General features: G+C 45.0%; 1 protein-coding gene across 1 annotated transcript; it reads right to left on the bottom strand.

The window, feature by feature from the left end:
• Window positions 1-768: 768 nt before the first annotated feature.
• Window positions 769-1,225, bottom strand: CGCA056_v015007 (uncharacterized protein; the record flags this gene model as incomplete). Its single annotated transcript, XM_037330248.1, has 2 exons — window positions 769-828; window positions 884-1,225. 2 exons carry the CDS (start codon window positions 1,223-1,225, stop codon window positions 769-771), a joined length of 402 nt encoding a protein of 133 aa, XP_037171390.1.
• Window positions 1,226-21,634: the final 20,409 nt, after the last annotated feature.

Here is a 21,634-nt window from a genome sequence, read left to right as displayed (position 1 = left end):
GCTCTCATTCTTGAGCACCCGGAATCCTTTGCAGAATACGGAAGTCCGCAGCATTTCTTTGACAAGAAGCATCGCTTTCGAAGCATTGTAAGGTGACAATCAGCTTGATCCAGTTGACACAGTGGTGTCCAGGGTCCTGAAGACCCGACCTGCATCAGCGAAGACGGTGAAAAGGGGGAATTTCTGCTCGTCTGATGGCCATTCTAGAGATACTCGATTGCATGTTCGGCGGACTCCTCTGTCAGTCCAGGTCTCGCAAAGGTTACGTATAATATGACAATCGACGCTCAAATTCTGCTACCTTCTTCCTTCCATGTTTCCCCATTCCCCAAGTAACCTTCACGAATGCCTCAGAACTATCGTAACATATGGACGCGCAAACAATGTAGTGGAAGCTGGAACTAATACACATGGTGTGCCTTGAAGCGGAGGTATGGCCCCCAAACGGTGATGCGTCGCAGGACCGGCCAATGTCGAGACCTCTGCAACGAAGAGATGGGAAATACGGAGCCCGCCAGCTTGCTGTTGCCTACTTGTACGAGCAGATAGGGTCCCGACCGATTGACGTTCGACAAATGATACAAGTTGACTTGATTTCCATGTGGAGTTCGTCGAAGCATGGTTTGCACGCGACATGGCCTGCTCGCGAGAGAGTCAGCTTGGTCCATCGAAGGCAATCATGGCCAATTCTTCTTACCACAAGTGAACACCACCATCTCGTGCCGGCGCCTGAGCTCAAGCAAATGGGACATGGCTCGAAGAAAACCCTCAGAATGTGTTGGCTCGTGTCACAGCAGCGGCCGGAGACAGATACGCAAACTTCGCAAGCTTTCTTGAAACGGCATATTAGTAAAGTTAACGAAGCAGTGTGAGCAAAACGTACATGCTTGCAGTCGGCGAACAGATACCGGAACTCGGGGTCATCGCACTTGCAGCATCGGGAGCTGAGAAGCTCTCCATGCGACTGCAGCCATTCGGCCAGTTGGTTATGCAAGTCAACAGCATGCAAGAGGGATGAGCGTATCTTGCCGGTGGTCGTGGTGATGTTACGTTGAAGCAACGTGACCTTGCGCAGGACGTTGTCGTGCGCGCGATGGTATTCATCAATCTGCCCTGCGAGCTTCTTCGAGTAACCCTTGGAATTGGACGCAGTGGCCTCGGGTTTCTCGTGACCGACATCGGAAACACTCTTCCGCGGGCGCTTGGTTGGGCGACAGTCATCCATGACCGTTGTGACTCGGTTTTGTCGGGACGGAAGATGTCGATATCGTGGATGGGATTGGCGAAATTGACGGTCTCGATGGCCAGAGATCGGTTGACGGGATACCGAACGGTAGAATAGCCGCCGACCAAGGACGCTGAAAGAGGTCGGAATGGAGACCGGCTTGTGGGAGGAGGAGGAGAAAAGAAATTGTTCGAGAGAAATGACGAGGTACGAAACGAGTTTGGCTGGCTCGTTCTTACGGATAGTCGAGCTGCTGCTGCGAAATTCCGGAAGCCGCTGCCCGAAGATACCTTCAAAGTCAAAAGCCGAAGCAACGGAAGTAGCAGGTGGGTGGTTGCCCGACTGCAGTGGCGACGCTTGCCGTTTTAGACGGCACACTTACTTCAAGATTATCGAGACTGGGTGCACCTGGGTTGTGCCTGCCCGAACCTCCTGAGACCCTTCTTCAGCCAGCAACCACTGTGAACCGCAGGGAAAGCGCCCTTTCTTCTATTGCATGGGCTGCACCCCATGACGTGCCAGTGATGAAGCAGAAACCCGATGCCAGACGGCCACATTCAATTTCATTTGGATGGGCGGGCGACCGAAGCATTTGGCGAAACAGATGCGATGGTCCTCTCCGAGACGAGTTATGCATTTTTTCTCGTCAGGAAAGTGAAGAACCAGAAATACTTAGAGGGCAGTCAGATGTGTTGCGATGGCGGACCCAGTAGTGTAGTCGGAGTGGCGATGAAGTTCGTACCTCCCGATTGCATAGCTAGAAATCGGTAGTCATGACGGGACCGGGATGCGGTATGGCATTGCTCAGTCGGGGACATCCGACATACATCCCGATTTACAGCGGCGAAATCGGGAGATTCCTTGGGTACCTCCCGATCCTACACCGAAAAATAGGGAGATTCCAGGGGCACACATCTTACCGATCCGCTCCGAACCTTGCAGTCTTTGGCCCGATGATTGATGCTGCACCCACCCACAGTCCGTTTCTTGACCTCCGATCGTGTCATCTTCCTCGCGTGCCATCACCAGCCAGTAGGGTTCCTTAACAGACAGCCTTCTCGGTCCAGCGGCCCTCTCCACAGTACGTCGAGTCACGATACCTCCAAAAGGCCACTGAGAATTTGGCCGCCACGCAAGCCTGACCATGGCACCGTTGGCCACCAGATCCATGCCTTGCCGCCAGCGGCCTGCCACGGCATGCCTCGATTTCCAGCATACTCAGGACGATATGGGCAGCTGCGAAACCAACCATTCGATTGATGTAAATTCGGGCAGCAAAGTTTGTCATTGAAAGACTGCGAGAAATGGGCGGAACGAATGAAACCTTCACCATGCGCATGTGCAACCTCCCTGCAATGGCGCCCTACCTCCTTGATGTCGAACTTCGCACTTTCTCTGCCGACGCCATGGTTCTCGGCAGCCATGGAAAGCTTCACAAATATGGTTAGACGCAACGACGGCGCGGAAGCATGGGCCTAGATCGATCCGACCACAAGTTGGTGGGACGTCTTGCATCTGCAGCCGAGTTTGGTCTAGCCAGCAAGTTTTTCTATCACATCATTCAGAGAGCGCTCCCACTTGGCGGGAAAGGTATCTGGAATAGCATACGCCAATGATTTATTGGGTTTGTGGGTAGCTCTTGTTGAATCTCCACGGAATGCCAGCCCATGGTGTGCGTTGGCCGACGTCGCAAACAACGCTGGTTTGCTCTTCTTGGCAAAGGGGGCTGCCGTTCAAGCTGAACGGTTCGGCATGGTTGATCCATATTGGCTCGCAGGCGTGCAATACCAGGGACTTGATGTTGACCACGACGCTGCTTGTCGGAATTCCGTGCCTTTGCCGCCAGCGGACCTGCGGTCGACCATGCAGTGCCAGACGCTTTGAATATCACCGGCAGCGATGCTATCGTTTGCGAATTGGGACTCGTAAGCTTTCCGTCGGGATGATCGCGCGGGTTTCTGTGGCGGGAATGCGGCGACGAGGACGCGGCAAGGATCGGTCGTGACGGTGGAAGGGATGGATGGACAAGGTAATAGCCGATAAGGTGCGCTGGAAAGAACCGTGGACCATCTGTTGCAACCTGGGGTGAGTTGATGCTGCCTTTTGTCTGGGACGCGGAGATCAAGGGCGGGAATCAATACAGACCTTGGGAAGTTCAGACCGACATCATCGTCAAGGTGAACCTTGGTCGGGGTGGTTTTGTGGACCAATGCATGCGATCAAGACGACAGCAGATTCAAGGGCAGCACTTGGACATGCACATCCACGATGCTCTTCAAACCAGGCAGCACCAGTGCAGCCCCAAGGGAGCTCTTGGGCCACGGTACTGCTGAAGACCAAGGCTAGTCTTGTCTTTTTCGGGTTGGACGACAGTGCGGTCTGGTGCGTCGCCAGTCCTTGCTCTTGGCGGTGTGACGGAAACTTGATTTAGGATAACTGAGGTATTGACAGGGGGCATGTCGATTCGGGTGCTCGCAGCTCGGTGGCTACTGCCTGGCGATTGCAATCCATCCAGGTATCCGTAAGGCACCCGGAAGGCACCCGGCTCTGAACGTGTCAGTCGGGTCATAGATCTATCTGGAGCGAAGTAAGGTACATGAACTCATTGAACCGGTGAGCGTCGACAGAGCCGCTGAAATGAGAACCTTCCGCTCAATGGCTTCACCGAGAGACGGCCTCTTTCGCTGTGTTCGTCAGCGTCGCCTGAGGCCAGGTTGGCATCGCGAGGTGCCGACGGTGTCAAAGTCCGAGTGCACACCTAACCCAATACGTACCTTGCGGGGACCACCCGCTACAGGGCTACCAGGTACCTCCCGATTTCTTGGTGCGAAATCGAGAGGTATCCCCTGCACTATCGCTGGGCTTACAGAGGGTACCTCCCGATTTTGGCGCTATAATCGGGAGGTATCTTTCCATTTGTAGGAGTCCAGTGGATGGATGCCCCCCACTGTGGAGGGGATGCAGCAGCAGGAAATGCTCCCGGTCCTGTCCCTGGAGCAGATTTCCATCTTCCGAGTTTGTCGCGATCTTGCAAGATTTTGAATCCAGTCCACCACACTCGTGTGTGGTGCGCTGTCTCGTAGTACTCTTGCGTACATGCTGGAATCCAGGTACCTTACGTCAGGAGTCGGACTGTTGGTTCTGCTAGCTCACGAGCCAATCAGCAGCGCCCGGTGACATTTCTCCCCAAACCTTGCTCAGGTTCAGGCTGGGCAACATCTGCTAAATTAATTGTGGGCGGCAAACGCAAACCTGCAGACGGAGGTGCACGGCTGTGAACGAGACGATTTGCAAGGCCTGCGAGCCAGTCCATTTGGCTTGTTCAATCACATTCGGAATTTTTCAGACAAAGCCCATCCCCAAGGTGCAATGACATTGTTCAAGGCAGTTCAATTGGGCGACTTGTCGCTTCCGAGAACACGCGGTGTATGTGCCAAAAGTGATGCACGCCCGGCCAGTTACGTGCCTATCCGGGGCTTTAGTGGGTAGTGCACTACCTACAGCCTGTGGGTAGCTGAAAGTCAGCTACCCAGACCGGGATCCCACGCCACTCATTGGCCCGTTCGTCACTCGATGCAAGGAGCAATCCAGACCAACGGACCCATGAGAGGTAATGTGCGATTAACAACAAGATTGTTCATTAACTGGGCAAGATGCCAAGTATCTTTCAATGGAGAGAACGATATTCTCATTTGGTAGCTAATCTACGCACGCACGAACTCCAAGGGGCGGTGTTGCCGCTGACTGCATCGTGTTTGACCAACTGCCCCCCCTGCTCAAATACGGTGATGGATGGTACATACCGATTTCCAGGCGCGAAATCGGTATGTATCTCGGGGCTCACCGTAGTACGCCCTTGATTAGGTACTGGTACCTACCAATTCTCAGGCGTGAAGTCGGGATGTACCCTCTTACCCACCGCGCCGATTGGGTTGGCACCAAGTGGCCCTGTGTCACCCATGCACCCCTCTGGACTAGCGCCAACCACCAGGTCTGTTTTGAGTTTGAGTGCACCATCCTCCAAAAAAAAACCCTGGCTGACATTGCCGCAGCTCTGGAATTACAAGTTTCATGCAGACGCAATTGGTCTTGGCGGCTAGGAGAGTCGCTTGTGCATGTTGTGGTAGTGTTGAGGGAAGGCCTTGGGGGCTTGTGGCGATTGATGGTGATGGAGACCCGCCCATCCGCCAGCCGCATGCTGCACAACGGCAGTCGCTTCAATCCGCGTGTACTCAAACCTGCACGTAGCATCAAAGCAAAGCAATCGCCCTGGATTCATCCAGATCTCTAGCAGCAGAGCAAATGTGCGACCGTCATGAGTTGAACAGTGGCGCTTGCGAGGTGTCTCAGACGGTTTGGGCATTCTGGTTGGCCATGCTTGGAGGAGATGCACGCCGGCAAAAAAAGTGTTACTCGACCATTCACTATCGCGGCGGACCATCAAGCTACCGAATGCCCGTCCCGATATGTGAGTTTAAATTTTGGACCCCATTACCTCGAATTTTAACCGTTCTTCCCAGTGTTTCTCTCCAAAAAGCATGCGTGGTTTGATGATGGGTGCGGCAGAGTTGATTTTGACCGCGCGACAGGCGAAGTTCCGTGCTCGGAGATTTGGGCGGTTCTGACACGATACAGATCAAGCGGCGCAGAACATCGCCGGCCGTCTTGCGACGGCGAGCTCGGCAATAGAAGAGCAAGGCGGGGATATCGGACTGTGACGGCAATGATGCTCGGGTCGCGAACGCGTTCCATATAATTCACCGCGAGGGAAAGGTCCAAACGCCCCCCGCTGCCGGCACAAGTCAACAGAAGACGATGAGAGATTGGCGGTTGGGTTCAGGCGAACACCCCGCTTATTCAAAGTTGCGAGGAATGGAGGTGAAAATTTCTTATCGCCTCTGGACATGTTGTGATGTGCTGAAAACGCTTTCGCAACACTCCGTGCTATTAGGGTGGGATCGTACCGTGAGACGCGACAAGCTGCAGATTACCATCGAACCACACTCTATTTACCTTGGTACCTGACTTTACCTTAAGGTACGAAAAAGCTTGGGTTGCACAGTTGCCGTTACCGTTGTGATCTTGCTACCTCCCGATTTCAGGGCTGAAATCGGGAGGTGCCCTCTGAGTACAGCGACATTGCAGTAGATACCTCCCGATTTTAGCGCTAAAATCGGGAGGTACCTTCTGTGAGTGCAGCTCGGGCGGCAGTGCAGTGGATACCTCCCGATCTTTGGCACTCGAAGTGGGGAAGCCATTTCTCCAGATTGCAATGCTCAAGTGTCCATCAGGGTTTGGACATTGGTTCGGTGGAGAGCTGAATGACTAGCGACATGCATCTGTATACCTCAAGAAAGGGACTGGTGGCGACGATACGGTCGGCGGATGGACGCGTGTCAAGGTAGCGGTGGTGAATGCGTGGATCATGACTGACCTTCAACGGTGACCTTGCGAGCGGTCCACTGGCCAGAGCGGGCCTCTAAAGCTTGCTTGGAGCTCCACTGTGAATGCACGAGGAACCACGGAAACACCTGTAGCTAGATCCTTCAAAGTCAGACATGGGATCAGGCAGAGATGCATATATCTTGGAGAATAGTTCAGGTGGGGCGATTGTCTGTCGTCCTCGTTGTGTTTGCGCACGGCACTGTGTTGCAGTGACACCAGCAATGGGAAGGACACTCACTGAAGTGGAGGCTTGTGTCTGGTGCGGGGCGCGGTGCACAACTGGCTTAGGGGAGGTACCTTGACACTTGGGATTGGTGGTGCCTACCGGTCAGCAAAGATCTGGTGGCGCCGCTCGACAAGGCAGGTTCCACTGGTCCAATCTACCGATTTGTAGCTGCGGATTTGGGAGGTATCGGCTTCAATCACCGGCGTTAGCTACGAAGCCTTACTCATCTCCCCAACTTTAGGAACATGGCTGCTCGCAGTCAACCAGCCTGCTAAAGGTAATATTCCTGTGTAATTGATGGTCGTCAGATTAAGCAGCCTGCGGAGGACCATCGACACTTGCAGATCCCTGCGCCGATTGGCTCGAGGCGTGGAACGCAAAGGGTCTCTGGCCCACCGATTGACAACGGTGCACTGCGTGGCTGTGAATGGACGGGACCCCAAGTCCTGCCCCACTTCTCCAAAATGTACCACATTTGTGGTACATTTTGCTGCTGATTACATACAGTCCGTTGCGTTGACAGCGTCCGCCCCCCAATTTTCGGCCCAAAAAAGGCAAAAAAGGGGCAAAACCCCTAAATCATCACAAACTTCACACCTTTATAACTCTATGCGTACGCAGTGCGCGTAGCTAAAATTTAATCAATTAGTCTAATAGTTAAGGGCTATCTAATAACATATTTTTTATTCACGCGCACTACGTACGCATAGAGTTATAAAGGTATAAAGTTTAGGTCGATTTAAGGGGTTTTTAGGGCGGATACTATAGACGCTACGCACAAGGGGTTTCGTTTTTTCTTTTCAGCGTTGCGTTTAGTGTCCGTTAGTCTAAAAACCCCCTAAAACCCCCTAAACTTTATATTTAGATAACTTTATGTATATATAGTAAGCGTAAATAAAAAAGAGATCATTATAGCCGCCTAATTAAGGGCTATCGATTAATATATTTTTTATTCTCACGCATTATATACGTATAGAGTTACTTAAGTGTGAAGTTTAGGGGGTTTTAGGGGGGGTTGGGGCTAGCGGAAAATTTTCCTTCCGGGTCAAAGTTAGGGGCGGACGCTGTCAACGCAACGGACTGTAAGGCAGGCAGGCACCTGCAGCCAACGACGTCACTGGTGGATTGGAGCCTCCTCAAGGGACCCACACCCCAGCACGTCCCACGCCTGCACCACCTCCAGTGTCGCGGTCCAGCAAGGTCGCCCGGCTGACCGCTGCCTCCACACCAAGAGAACAAGCACAAGTCCGCGAGGCTTTCTTGGCCCTCCGCTGGTCCTAAGGTACGAGTGGGAGCCCACCCACTCGGCGGGACGGAAGTGAGGCTCCGTGGATGGCAGGTTCCTGCCAAGTGCTGCTCCACTGAGGGTTTCCAGCGGAAGCTTTGGAAGAGTGCAGGGTGGCGTTCATGTCGGCATTTCTGAATGGTCCAGTGCGGTTGGTGCATGCCTACCTGAGCCAAAGTTTTGCGCTGGAACCGGGAGGTATCTTTTGGAAATACAGTGATGGTGTACACTGTAGGTACCTTCCCGTTTGTGGGGGTGCAATCGGGAGGAAAGACTTTCCTCCCACCTTACCTACCTACTAATTCCACGCCTGCAAATTGGTATATACCCAGTGGACCTTCACTATAGAGGTTTATCTGTAGTCCACCCTAGCCTTTACATATAGTTATTACAGTTATCTAGCAGTCTAAAAGGTATATATATCTGGAAGGGAGGGGAACATAATAGGCACTCAGACATAAACAGCAGTAATACTAAACTTACTAGAAAAGATTAATACTAACTAATTTCCAGCTTAGAGATTAGTAAGCACTCCTATGTACTTATTAGAGTTAAATAATACTTATTAATTCTATACTTAAGAATTAATATATATTTACTTAAGTAAGTTCTATTTACTAAAGGTTAAGTAGGTAAGTAGTGTTAATCTATTAGATATTATTTAACCAAGTAGTTCTATAGCTATAAGGTAGCTATAAAGCTACTTTAAGTAATTATCTATTAATATTCTCCTAAGTAATATTAAAATAATTATTAGTTAACTTTATAATTTATACTATATTATTTAATACTATCTATAGGTGTAGCTAAGCAGCTATAAAATAAAAGAGCCTCTTTTTTAGACTAGAAATTTATTTAGGCTAGAAAAGCTGATAACTATGTTTTATAAGAAACTTAGTAAGGTAATTAATTTAATTTAATATATCTATACTTCTAACCTAAATTAATTTCTCCCTTCATTAATAATATTTTGATTACTTCCTATAAATAATTAATTTCTTAAGAGGTAGTATTACTTAATATAGTCTTTTATGATGTAAGCTATAATAACTACTTTTTAGATATTATAACAAAATACTAATATTTATTAATTGAAATATTTTACTCTTCTAAATAATAACTACTATAACGTGGTTTATCAGTCAGCTGGCCAGAACAGTCATGTTACGGTCAGCTATCCGACAGTAGGGTCTGCTAACAGAAGCTGGGGATTAATACGTTCTAACAGTACACTAGGTCGTGGTCGTAGGTTGTAGTTCGTAGGCTGTAGTAGATCGGTTCTTCAGAGGCCAAGGTGATCAGTCTTAGACTTAATAAGTGATTCGCAGTGAAGGTAAGCTGAGAGTATCTGTGAGGATGAATACTAAGTTGATTGCTGAAGAGCTATGGAAGTCTGACCATAAGCTAGGCTCAGGGCCATACTATATATAAGTTCTGAATAGTGTTCTTGGTTTATCCCAGAGTGATCACCTAAGTGCGTAAGGTGATTGCGATCAGTTGGCAAGACCAACTAATCACTGAGCGTTCCCTTCTGTACTCCACTGATCGTTTTTCTTATCTTATCGTCACGTGACTTATACTATAGTTCTTCCGTTCTAAGTGAGTCCCTGTTGTTCCTGTGATCCTGCGGTATAAATATCCTGTTCTAGCCGTCCGATGCCTGAGTGGGTCGTTCAACTGTTATCCTTATTTACAGGTTGTAACATCAGGTCCCCTCTCTAAAGGTCTTATCCTCAAGACCTAACATAAGTAGGTCGTTAGTCCTAGGTTGGGGTTCCATTAATCATGCTTCCTGATTTTATCTATAATGCTGACACTATATCAGGTTGCGTTCAAAAATCGAAATCAAATTCTGCCTCTACTCTTTGTCGTCATAATCGTACGCTGCGTATTGCTGAGTTTGGTTTTGCCGTTAACATACCTTATTCCCACTGTCGTTCTTCAGGTAAGCGTTGCAAGTTGCTTCCTAGTGGTGGAGTTTGTGGCGAGTATACTCGTCTAGGGCAGTCTTGCAATACAGCAGCAGACGCTGTTTGCGCTTATATGTTCTTCAAGCTTGTCGTGCTTTGTGGGCCTTACTGACTGATTGCAGTCAATCGTTTGTTAGATAAGGCTGCTCGTCTGGAGGATGCTGAGGTGGCTGAAGAGGAGGTTTTGAGAAAGAAAGTTGCTGCTTTACGTGCGGCGCAGGCTGAGCTGGATGAATCTATGGCGAAGTTGGATCGTTTGCATAAGCAGAAGAGAATAGTGTTTCAAAAGGGCTGGGAGGTTACTGAGGAGGAGCTGGTGGTATCACCTACATTGGAGGTTCAGTCTATAGGTGGTTTTGGTGTGGTAGACCTAGATGCTGTCTTAGGTGATTAGAATCCTAGTACTCTGAATTTTCTGTTGGGGGAATCTTAGTTATGTTCCAGCGTTCCTAGGCGAATAAATGGTTTTCCTTATCGCAGTCGATCAGCTTTAGTGGGTGGTCTGGTGAAGCGATATAGGTGTCTGATTTATTTATATCTAGCATTTTTCTGGATTAATATAATAGGTGCTAGTGTGGCTTCTTATTCTTAATGTTATTACTATGTTACGACCTGTAAACAAGGATAACAGCTGAACGACCCACTTGGGCGTCGGGCGGCTAGGACAGGACATTTGTACTGCAGAATCACAGGAGCAACAGGGACTCACTCGGAGACGGAAGAACTATGATACAAGTCACGTGACGATAAGATAAGACTGAGCAGGCAGTGTGGATCACTGAGCGCTCAGTTAGAGTTACTAAGCGCTCACCAACAGTTAATGAGCGCTTACTGGTACCTAGTAAGGGATTAGTGATAGAATAAAGGGTACTATTCAGAACTTATATATAGTATGACCTTAAGCCTGGCTTATGGTCAGACTTCTATAGCTCTTCAGCAATCAACTTAGTATTCATCCTCACGGATACTCTCAGCTTACCTTCACTGCGAATCACTTATTAAGTCTAAGACTGATCACCTTAGCCTCTAAAGAACTAATCTACTACAGCCTACAAACTACAACCTATAACCACGACCTAGTATACTGTTAGAACGTATCAATCCCTAGCTTCTATTAGCAGACCCTACTATCGGATAGCTGACTGTAACACTTTGATTGCTCCTATTCAGTAAGTTGACTATTAATTCCTACTAACAGTAACAAACGACAATATCTTCCCACGCCTCTGTTAAGTCGCCTACCCTAGGATCCTCGTCCACTTCAGGAGGACAAGCCACCCAAAACCTAGCCTAGGAACTAGGAGACCAAAAGATAAAGGATGACTCAGACAGCGAGGATGACACTAAAGAACTTAAGCGCCAGCTCGACAAGACCAACAGCAACTTCAAAGCAATGCGCGAAATATTTAACCAGAATGCTGCAGCCCTTAGCGAACTCCAGGAACAAGCCCGCAAGAACTAGGATCTGGAAAAAGAAGTCGCCACTCTCTAAGCTGCCGCTAACGTCATATCCGCCCCAGTCGAAGGATGAGAACGCCTCAAGCTCAACACGCCTTCCACTTTTGATAGGACCTCCAGACAACTCAAAGGACACCTGGTATAAGTTCGAACCTACCAGGCCTTCCACATAAACACCTTCCAGAACGACACTGAACGCGTTATACACACAGCCACCTTCCTTTAGGGATAAGCCCTTACCTGGTTTGAACCCCTTCAATAGGAATAGCTTGACAACCCTGTCGAAAAATACAGCTAAGAAGTCAAGGACATCTTCTTCAGCTTTACAGGCTATGTTAAGGCCCTAGAATCTCTCTTCCTTAACCCTAACGAATAAAGACAGGCTGAGCAAGACCTATCCCACCTACGACAAACTAAGTCGGCTACGCTCTACGCTGCAGAGTTTAGGCGACTAGCTGCAAGACTCCATATAACTGACGAAAGCAAAGTTTTTGCCTTTTATTAAGGGCTTAAGGATGAGGTTAAAGACGAAATAGCTAAACTAGAGACACCCCCTAGCTTCCTCGCCTATATTGAACATACTATTAAGGTTAACAACCGCCTCTATAAACGACAAAAGGAACGAGGAGAGAAATAATAAAACCTAAACTTAGGACGTAAGTACTAATAGCAGCCTCAACAGAAGTTCAACAGCTAGCAGAATGACAACAAACCCTGCAACAATTAGAATAACACCCGCCAGAGCACCACCTATAGATAACACAGCAGACCTATAGATCTCAGCATGATGACCAAACCTAACAACAAAAAACCTTAGAACCCTAAGTGCTATAACTGTAATAAGCAAGGCTATATCGCTAAAGACTGCAGACAGCCTAAGAAGCTTCCCTGGAGACCAGTAGCAGAACGACCTCAATAAGTCAACATAATTGCAAAAGCCCCATATGCATCCTAATTATAGACTGGATGCTATGACGATAACTGCTGAATTCACCTCGAAGATAAAGAAATATTAGGACACTACCTAAGGGACAGCAACCCTGAACGGTCTGGATATAATATGACCATCCTAGACACTCACCCTAGGACCCTGGTAATAATGTATTCCAGCAACAGCAAAGTGGCTAGAAAACCAGTTGAACAACTTAACGAGATGCTATGAATTCAGCGACTAGAACTAATCACCCCCTGCATAACTAGCTAGCAACTCCACTACAAAGAATAACAAATCAAGAAGGAAATAGAGCTAATCCAGCAAGAAGACGACAGATAAGTATAACTATATCAATAACAAGAATCAGAAGAAGAACCAGAACACCAACACGATCCTCTGATGGAACAACAACCCCTCAGTATGACCAACAACTGGACTTTCAGAGAAGGAGAAAGCTCTTCCTATGACTCAGATAAACCTCGCGATGTTGCCCGACAATGCGCGCAGATAGAAATCAACTATAGGTTCACCCTTAGTGCGGACGACTCCAGCTCTGAAGAGGAACCTAACGACCAGGAAGGAAGAACCAAGCAACTTCTGAGATACTAAGAAATCAATATGCTTCAAGATAAGCAACAACGCTACTTCTATAGCACCTCAGCAGCCTAATGAGACTGAAGCTACACCCCTCAGCTACACACAGAAGATCATCCCGCGCTAAGAAGCAACCACTAACTTCACTGAACCCTCTTTTAGCCCTAGTGCTTCTACGATAAATGCAAGGAACACATAGGAGAAAAACATAATTACCAGTTCTATCCCAGAAGATATGATGACGAGCCTATCTACGAGATCTACTCGACCTCTGTTATGATTAGATAGACTATAGTACTGTTTGAAGACAACCTTGCAGTCTTCAGACCTAGTCCTCAGTTCCCTATGAGATGTTAATATAACGACAGCATAAAATAGGATGAATGCTAATAAGACGAATACTAAGTTCACTACTAAGAAAAGGCATAAACCTAGAGAATCGCAAAGAATAGACCTAGACCCCCACAGGTTAGGATCTGCGAAAACAGCCTCGCAAAAGCATAACGAGAGGGAAAGCAAATCACCTACCTAGGACAACCAGAGCAGTTAAAAAACTAGACTCACCTACTGACAACAGATCATAACAGGCAACAGACATAAGATCTATTTATTAAATGTCATAAGGATATAAGGGTAATATCAAACTTAAAGTTACTATTAATCAGCAGATAACACTTGCGCTGATCGACAGCGGAGCTGAAGCAAACTTTATTGCCCCCCAAGCTATTAATAGGCTAGAAATACAATAGGGAGGAAAAGAACGACTATATCAGTTACACACGGCAGAAGGAGAAGAATTTAAGTATGAAGGAGGTACTATCTATAATGAGACTGCGCCCCTCGAGATGAGTTACCTGAATTGAAAAGAAAGAATCTAATTCGACATTGCCGATCTAGGAATATACAACATAGTGCTAGGACTACCCTGGCTACAAACAAGCAACCCACAGATAGATTAGAGCAAAGGCTAACTCTATTAGGACCATGATGATTCAGTCCCTAAGCAGCCCTGTCAGAATCAGGCCTCAAACAAATCAATACGATAAGGAACAGCAAAACGATACCTCTGTTACCTTAAGACAAAAGAAGCTATATCATAACCACTAATAACAATAGATCTTAAACAGAAGAACGATCTACTTCTGTCTATCCTAGAAGAATATAGAGTTTACGAGAAACTCTTTGCAGCCGAATTAGAAACCAGACTGCCTAAACACACCAGTTTCAACCACGAAATACCCCTCAAAAAAGGGAAGAAACCACGCTTTAACAAAATCTACAGACTCAACCAGACAGAGATAGAAGCCCTAGATAAGTACCTTAAAGAAAACCTGAAGAAGGGATATATTAGACCCTCAACGTCACCAGCAGGAAGCCTAATTCTGTTTGTACCCAAAAAGAACAGAAAACTACGATTATATATTAACTACCGTATGCTAAACGAAATAACGATTAAGAACTGCTACCTACTACCACTTATCAATAAGATGAGACGACTCCTTCACAGAGCCAACTGGTTTACAGCCCTCAACCTCAAAGGAGCCTATAACCTGATCAGAATAAAGCAAGGAGAAGAATAGAAGACTGCTTTCAGAACATAAAAAGGATATTTCAAGTACCTCGTCATGCCCTTCAGCCTCACCAACACCCCTGCAACATTCCAAAATATGATCAACTAAGTTTTACGCAAATATGCTGATATCTGCGTAGTAGTCTATCTCAACGACATCCTTATCTTCTTATCGACACTTGAGAAACATAAGGAAGACGTACACCACGTCTTATAAGCCCTCTAAGAAGCTAAGCTATTAGTTGAACCTGAGAAAAGCGAATTCCACACATAAAGGGTGGAATACCTCAGATTCACTATCACCCCTAGAAAAGTCTATATATTAGAAAACAAAGTCAAAGCCATCAAGGAATAGCTAGTACCTAACAACCTCAAGGAAGTCTAAGGATTTCTAGGTTTTATTAACTTCTACTGCAAATTTATCAAAGACTATAGCAAGATTAACACAGCTCTCATAAGCCTCAGCCGCAAAGACACGCCCTTTATATGGGAAGAACCACAACAAACAGCATTCCAGAAGATCAAGGACCTTATCGCCAGTAAGCCCGTCCTGAGCATTCCAGATCTAACAAAACAGTTTGAAGTAGAACCTGACGCATCCGACTATGCGATAGGAGCATAATTATCCTAATAGGATTCAGAAGGACGACTACACCTATATGCCTTCTTTTCTCGCAAGCTCCACAGACCTGAACTCAACTATCAAGTTCACAATAAGGAACTCATGGCAATCATTAAAGCTTTTAAGGAATAGAGACCTAAGCTTTCAGGAACCACACACAAAGTACTTATATATTCAGACCATAAGAACCTTTCACACTTCACAACTTCAAAAGTGTTGAATAAACGACAGATTAGATAGTCAGAATTCCTATTGGAATTTAACTTCTAAATCATCTATCGTAAAGGATCAGATAATAGCAGAGCTGACGCTCTTAGCTGACGACCAGACTATAACATCCCAGTACCTAAAGAAACCCAGGTGATTCTCAAAGGAAATAACAACAGAGATCTAATGCTAGCAACCAAACTCTTGATGATGGCCGGACGATCTAGTACTAGCCCACCTAGCGAACTAGACGACAAAGCAATTATGGAGTTTCACGCTCGCCCTATATATAGTCACCAAGGAATCACAAAAACCTAGAAATAACTATAACAACAATATAGAGAAAAAGTCACCAGAGAAAGAGTGGCAAAAGCAATCAAGAATTATGAGGTTTGCCTCAAAAGCAAACCTGCTCGACATCAACCCTATGGTATGCTACAACCCTTGCCTATGCTGCAAACAGCCTGGCAATCCATATCCCTCAACTTCATCGTCAAATTACTGAAGTCTTAAGAACCCCTTATAGGAACACACTTTAACAGCGTTCTTATCATTATAGACCGACTCACGAAGTACGCCTACTTCATCCTATATAAAGAAGCAAGTAACGCTGAAGAATATGCCTACATATTTCTTAAGTATATTATCGCCAACCATGGAACGCCCAGAGAGATTATATCAGACAGAGATAAGATCTTCACTTCTAAATTCTGGAAGTTAATCACATCACAACTCAGCATCAAGCAAGCAATATCCACTATATTCCACCTACAAACCGACGGACAAATAGAACAAATCAACTAAATCCTCGAAACATATCTCTGCGCCTACGTTAACTACAACCAAGACAATTAGGTGGTATTACTACTAATAGCCTAGTTTGCCTATAACAGCGCAGTAGGAGAAAGTACTAAGGAATCCCCCTTCTACCTCAACTATAGATTCAAACCAACCGCCTATAGAGAACCCTAAACAGGCCTAGCTGCAGTAAAAGCTGTCGCCTCAATACGCTAAATCAAGGATATCCAGGAAAACGCACGCAAAGAACTTGAATTCGTATGATAAAGAATGATAAAATTCAGCAATAAACAAAGGATTGAGGGACTAACCTTAAAAGAGGGAGATAGCGCCTATCTCATATAGCGAAACATCAAAACAAAGCGACCAAACGACAAACTCAACTATAAAAAACTCAGACCTTTTAAAATTTCATGAGTAATCTCACCAGTCAACTACAAACTAGGACTCCTAGAAACCATGAAGTGTCACCTAGTATTCTATGTCTCACTCCTCAAACCAGCACTATATGGATCACAGACAAATAATATTATTATTATCGAAGATAACGAACCAGAGTATGAAGTCAAACAAATTATTAACTATCTCAAAGAACCAGAAGGGTATTAATACCTCGTTAAATAGAAAGGATACAGACATAAAGACAACATATAGGAACCAGCTAAAAACATCACCAACGCAGCAGAAGAACTTACGATCTACTGGCAATAACACTAAGAACGAGAAATCACACCAGCACCTGTTATACTAGCCAAAAAGAATAGTGGATATAAGCGGATTAAGCACCTACACCACTTCACCAGACCACCTACTGAAGTAGACTAGCTGCAATAAGGAAAACTATTTATCCGCCTAGGGACACCAGAAATCAACTAAGACGCCTCTAATAAGAAGTTTGGAGTGCTTGGATTCTAATCGCCAAGGATGGTATCTAGGTCTATCGCACCAAAAGCGCCCACCAACCACGCCTCAAGAACCAAGGAAGACTCAACAGGGGAAGGATTTGCTGCCCCCTCCTCTCCAGCCACTACTGAAGTCTCCTTGCGACCTTTTTTAAACACTATTCGTTTAGCCTTGCGGACACGATCCAGTTTCACAAGCGCCTCATTCACTTCAGCCTGCGCCTTTTGCAGCACCTCTATTCTCTTTCGAAACAGTTCCTTGGTTTCTTCCTCCTCATCGTCTAAACGCTGAGACTTAACTATTAAACGTTCCACTATATATAAATTAGCATAAACAAAACACAACAGGCCTTAGGAACTACACAAATATTAACAGATCGCATCGTCAGAAGCATTGCACGAACTACGAGTGCCACCCACAGCGACACACTCTCTGCAAACCAAGGAGCCAGGCAGCATTTTACAGCGCAACCCCTTCAACCGACAGCGATAATAAGGCATGACTTCAAACCTGTTCTCCGCAATGTTAAGGGAACGACGATAATAACGAAGAGTAGAAATCGCAGGATTTTCAGGAATACAACCTGATATAGTGTCAGCATTATAGGTAAATCAGGAAGCACGATTAACAGATCCCTAACCTAGGACTAACGACCTACTTATATTAGGTCTTAAGGACAAGACCTTTAGAGAGGGGACCTGATGTTACAACTTGTAAACAAGGATAACAGCTGAACGACCTACTTAGGCGTCAGGCGGCTAGGACAGGATATTTATACTGCAGAATCATAGGAGCAAAAGGGACTCACTCAGAGACGGAAGAACTATAATATAAGTCATATGACGATAAGATAAGACTGAGCAGGCATTGTGGATCACTAAGCGCTCAGTTGGAGTTACTGAGCGCTCACTAACAGTTAATGAGCGCTCACTAGTACCTGGTAAGGGATCAGTGATAGAATAAAGGGTACTGTTCAGAACTTATATATAGTATAACCTTGAGCCTGGCTTATGGTCAGACTTCCATAGCTCTTCAGCAATCAACTTAGTATTCATCCTCACGGATACTCTCAGCTTACCTTCACTGCGAATCACTTGTTGAGTCTAAGACTGATCACCTTAGCCTCTGAAGAACCGATCTACTACAGCCTACGAACTACGACCTACGACCACGACCCAGTGTACTGTTAGAACGTATCAATCCCCAGCTTCTGTTAGCAGACCCTACTGTCGGATAGCTGACCGTAACATACCAGTAGATTATAAGTTCTTCTGCTGCTTTAGTGATGTTTTTAGCTGGTTCCTATATATTATCTTTATATCTATATCCTTTCTATTTGATGAGGTATTAATACCCTTCTGGTTCTTTAAGATGGTTAATAATTCGTTCGACTTTATACTCTGGTTTGTTGTCTTTAATAATAATAATATCGTTTGTCTATAATCTATATAGTGCTGGTTTAAGGAGTGAGATATAGAATACTAGGTGACACTTCATGGTTTCTAGGAGTCCTAGTTTGTAGTTAACTAGTGAGATTACTTGTGAAATTTTGAAAGGTCTGAGTTTTTTATAGTTGAGTTTGTCGTTTGGTCGCTTTGTTTTGATGTTTCGCTATATGAGATAGGCGCTATCTCCCTCTTTTAAGGTTAGTCCCTCAATCCTTCGTTTATTGCTGAATTTTGTCATTCTTTATCGTACGAATTTAAGTTCTTTGCGTGCGTTTTCCTGGATATCCTTGATTTAGCGTATTGAGGCGACAGCTTTTACTGCAGCTAGGCCTGTTTGGGGTTCTCTATAGGCGGTTGGTTTGAATCTATAGTTGAGGTAGAAGGGGGATTCCTTAGTACTTTCTCCTACTGCGCTGTTGTAGGCAAACTAGGCTATTAGTAGCAATACAACCTAATTGTCTTAGTTGTAATTAACGTAGGCGTAGAGATATATTTTGAGGATTTAGTTGATTTGTTCTGTTTGTCTGTTGGTTTGCAGGTGAAACGCAGTGGATATTGCTTGCTTGATGCTGAGTTGTGATGTGATTAACTTCTAGAATTTAGAAGTGAAGATCTTATCTCTGTCTGATATAATTTCCTTAGGTGTTCTGTGATTAGTGATGATATATTTGAGAAATATGTAGGCATATTCTTTGGCGTTGCTTGCTTCCTTATATAGGATGAAGTAGGCATACTTTATAAGTTAGTCTATAATAATAAGAACGCTGTTAAAGTGTGTTCCTATAAGGGGTTCTTAAGACTTCAGTAATTTGACGATGAAGTTGAGGGATATGGATTGCCAGGCTGTTTGCAGCATAGGCAAGGGTTGTAGCATACCATAGGGTTGATGTCGAGCAGGTTTGCTTTTGAGGCAAACCTCATAATTCTTGATTGCTTTTGCCACTCTTTCTCTGGTGACTTTTTCTCTATATTGTTGTTATAGTTATTTCTAGGTTTTTATGATTCCTTGGTGACTATATGCAGGGTGAGCATGAAACTCTATAATTGCTTTGTCGTCTAGTTTGCTAGGCAGGCTGGTACTAGATCGTCCAGCTATTATCAAGAGTTTAGTTGCTAGCACTAGGTCTCTGTCGTTATTTCTTTCAATAATCACCTATGTTTCTTCAGGTACTAGGACGTTATAGTCTGGTCGTCAGCTGAGAGCGTCAGCTCTGCTATTCTCTGATCCTTTGCGATAGATGATTCAAAAGTTGAATTCTGATAAGAATTCTAACTATCTAATCTGTTGTTTATTCAACACTTTTGAAGTTATGAAGTGTGAAAGGTTCTTATGGTCTGAATATATAAGTACTTCATAGGTGGTTCCTGAGAGCTTAGGTCTCTATTCCTTAAAGGCTTCGATAATTGCTATGAGTTCCTTATTATGAACCTAATAGTTAAGTTCAGGTCTATAGAGCTTGCGAGAAAAGAAGGCAAATAGGTGTAGTCGTCCTTCTGAATCTTATTGAGATAATTATGCTCCTATTGCATAGTTAGATGCGTTAGGTTCTACTTCAAACTGTTTTGTTAGATCTGGAATAATTAAGATAGGTTTGCTGGCGATAAGGTCCTTGATCTTCTGGAATGCTATTCGTTATGGTTCTTCCTATATAAAGGGTGTGTCTTTGCAGCTAAGGCTTATAAGAGCTGCATTAATCTTGCTATAGTCTTTAATAAATTTGCAGTAGAAGTTAACGAAACCTAGAAATCCTTAGACTTCCTTGAGGTTGTTAGGTACCAGCTATTCCTTGATAGCTTTGACTTTGTTTTCAGATATGCAGACTTTTCCAGGGGTGATAGTGAATCTGAGGTATTCCACCCTTTATGTGTGGAATTCACTTTTCTCAGGTTTAACTAATAGCTTAGCTTCTTAGAGGGCTTATAAGATATGGTGTATATCTTCCTTATGTTTCTTAAGTGTTGATGAGAAGATGAGGATATTATTAAGATAGACTACTATGCAGATATTAACGTATTTGCATAAAACTTAGTTGATTATATTTTGGAATATTCCAGGGGCGTTAGTGAGGCTGAAGGGCATAACGAGGTACTCGAAATATCCTTTTTGGGTTCTAAAAGCGGTCTTCTATTCTTCTCCTTGCTTCATTCTGATCAGGTTATAAGCTCCTTTGAGGTTGAGGGCTGTAAACCAGTTAGCTCTATAGAGGAGTCGTCTCATTTTGTTGATAAGCGGTAGTAGGTAGCAGTTCTTAATTATTATTTCATTAAGTATGCAGTAGTTAATATATAATCGTAGTTTTCTGTTCTTTTTTAGTATAAACAGGATTAAGCTTCCTGCTGGTGATGTTGAGGGTCTGATGTATCCCTTCTTGAGGTTTTCTTCAAGGTATTTATCTAGGGCTTCTATCTCTATCTGGTTGAGTCTGTAGATTTTGTTAAAGCATGGTTCCTCCCCTTTTTTGAGGGGTATTTCGTGGTTGAAACTGGTGTATTCAGGCAGTCTGGTTTCTAATTCAGCTGCAAAGAGTTTCTTATAAACTCTGTATTCTTCTAGGATAGACAGAAGTAGATCGTTCTTCTGTTTGAGATCTATCGTTATTAGTGGTTATGATATGGCTTCTTTTGCCTTAAGGTAACAGAGGTATTATTTTGCTGTTCCTTATGGTATTAATTCGTTTGAGGCCTGATTCTGATAGGGCTGCTCAGGGACTAAATTATTATAGTCCTAATAGAGTTAGCCTTTGCTCTAATCTATCTGTAGGTTGCTTATTTATAGCTAGGGTAGTCCTAGCATTATGTTATATATTCTTAGATCAGCAATATCAAATTAGATTCTTTCTTTTTGATTTAGGTAGCTTATCTTAAGGGGCGCAGTCTTATTATAGATAGTACCTCCTTTATACTTGAATTCCTCTCCTTCTGCTGTGTGTAACTGATATGGTTGTTCTT

Source organism: Colletotrichum aenigma (genome assembly GCF_013390185.1).
Source record: "Colletotrichum aenigma strain Cg56 chromosome Unknown KSG_Cg56_contig12, whole genome shotgun sequence".
Taxonomy (NCBI): domain Eukaryota; kingdom Fungi; phylum Ascomycota; class Sordariomycetes; order Glomerellales; family Glomerellaceae; genus Colletotrichum; species Colletotrichum aenigma.
This window is presented reverse-complemented; position numbering and strand designations above follow the sequence as displayed.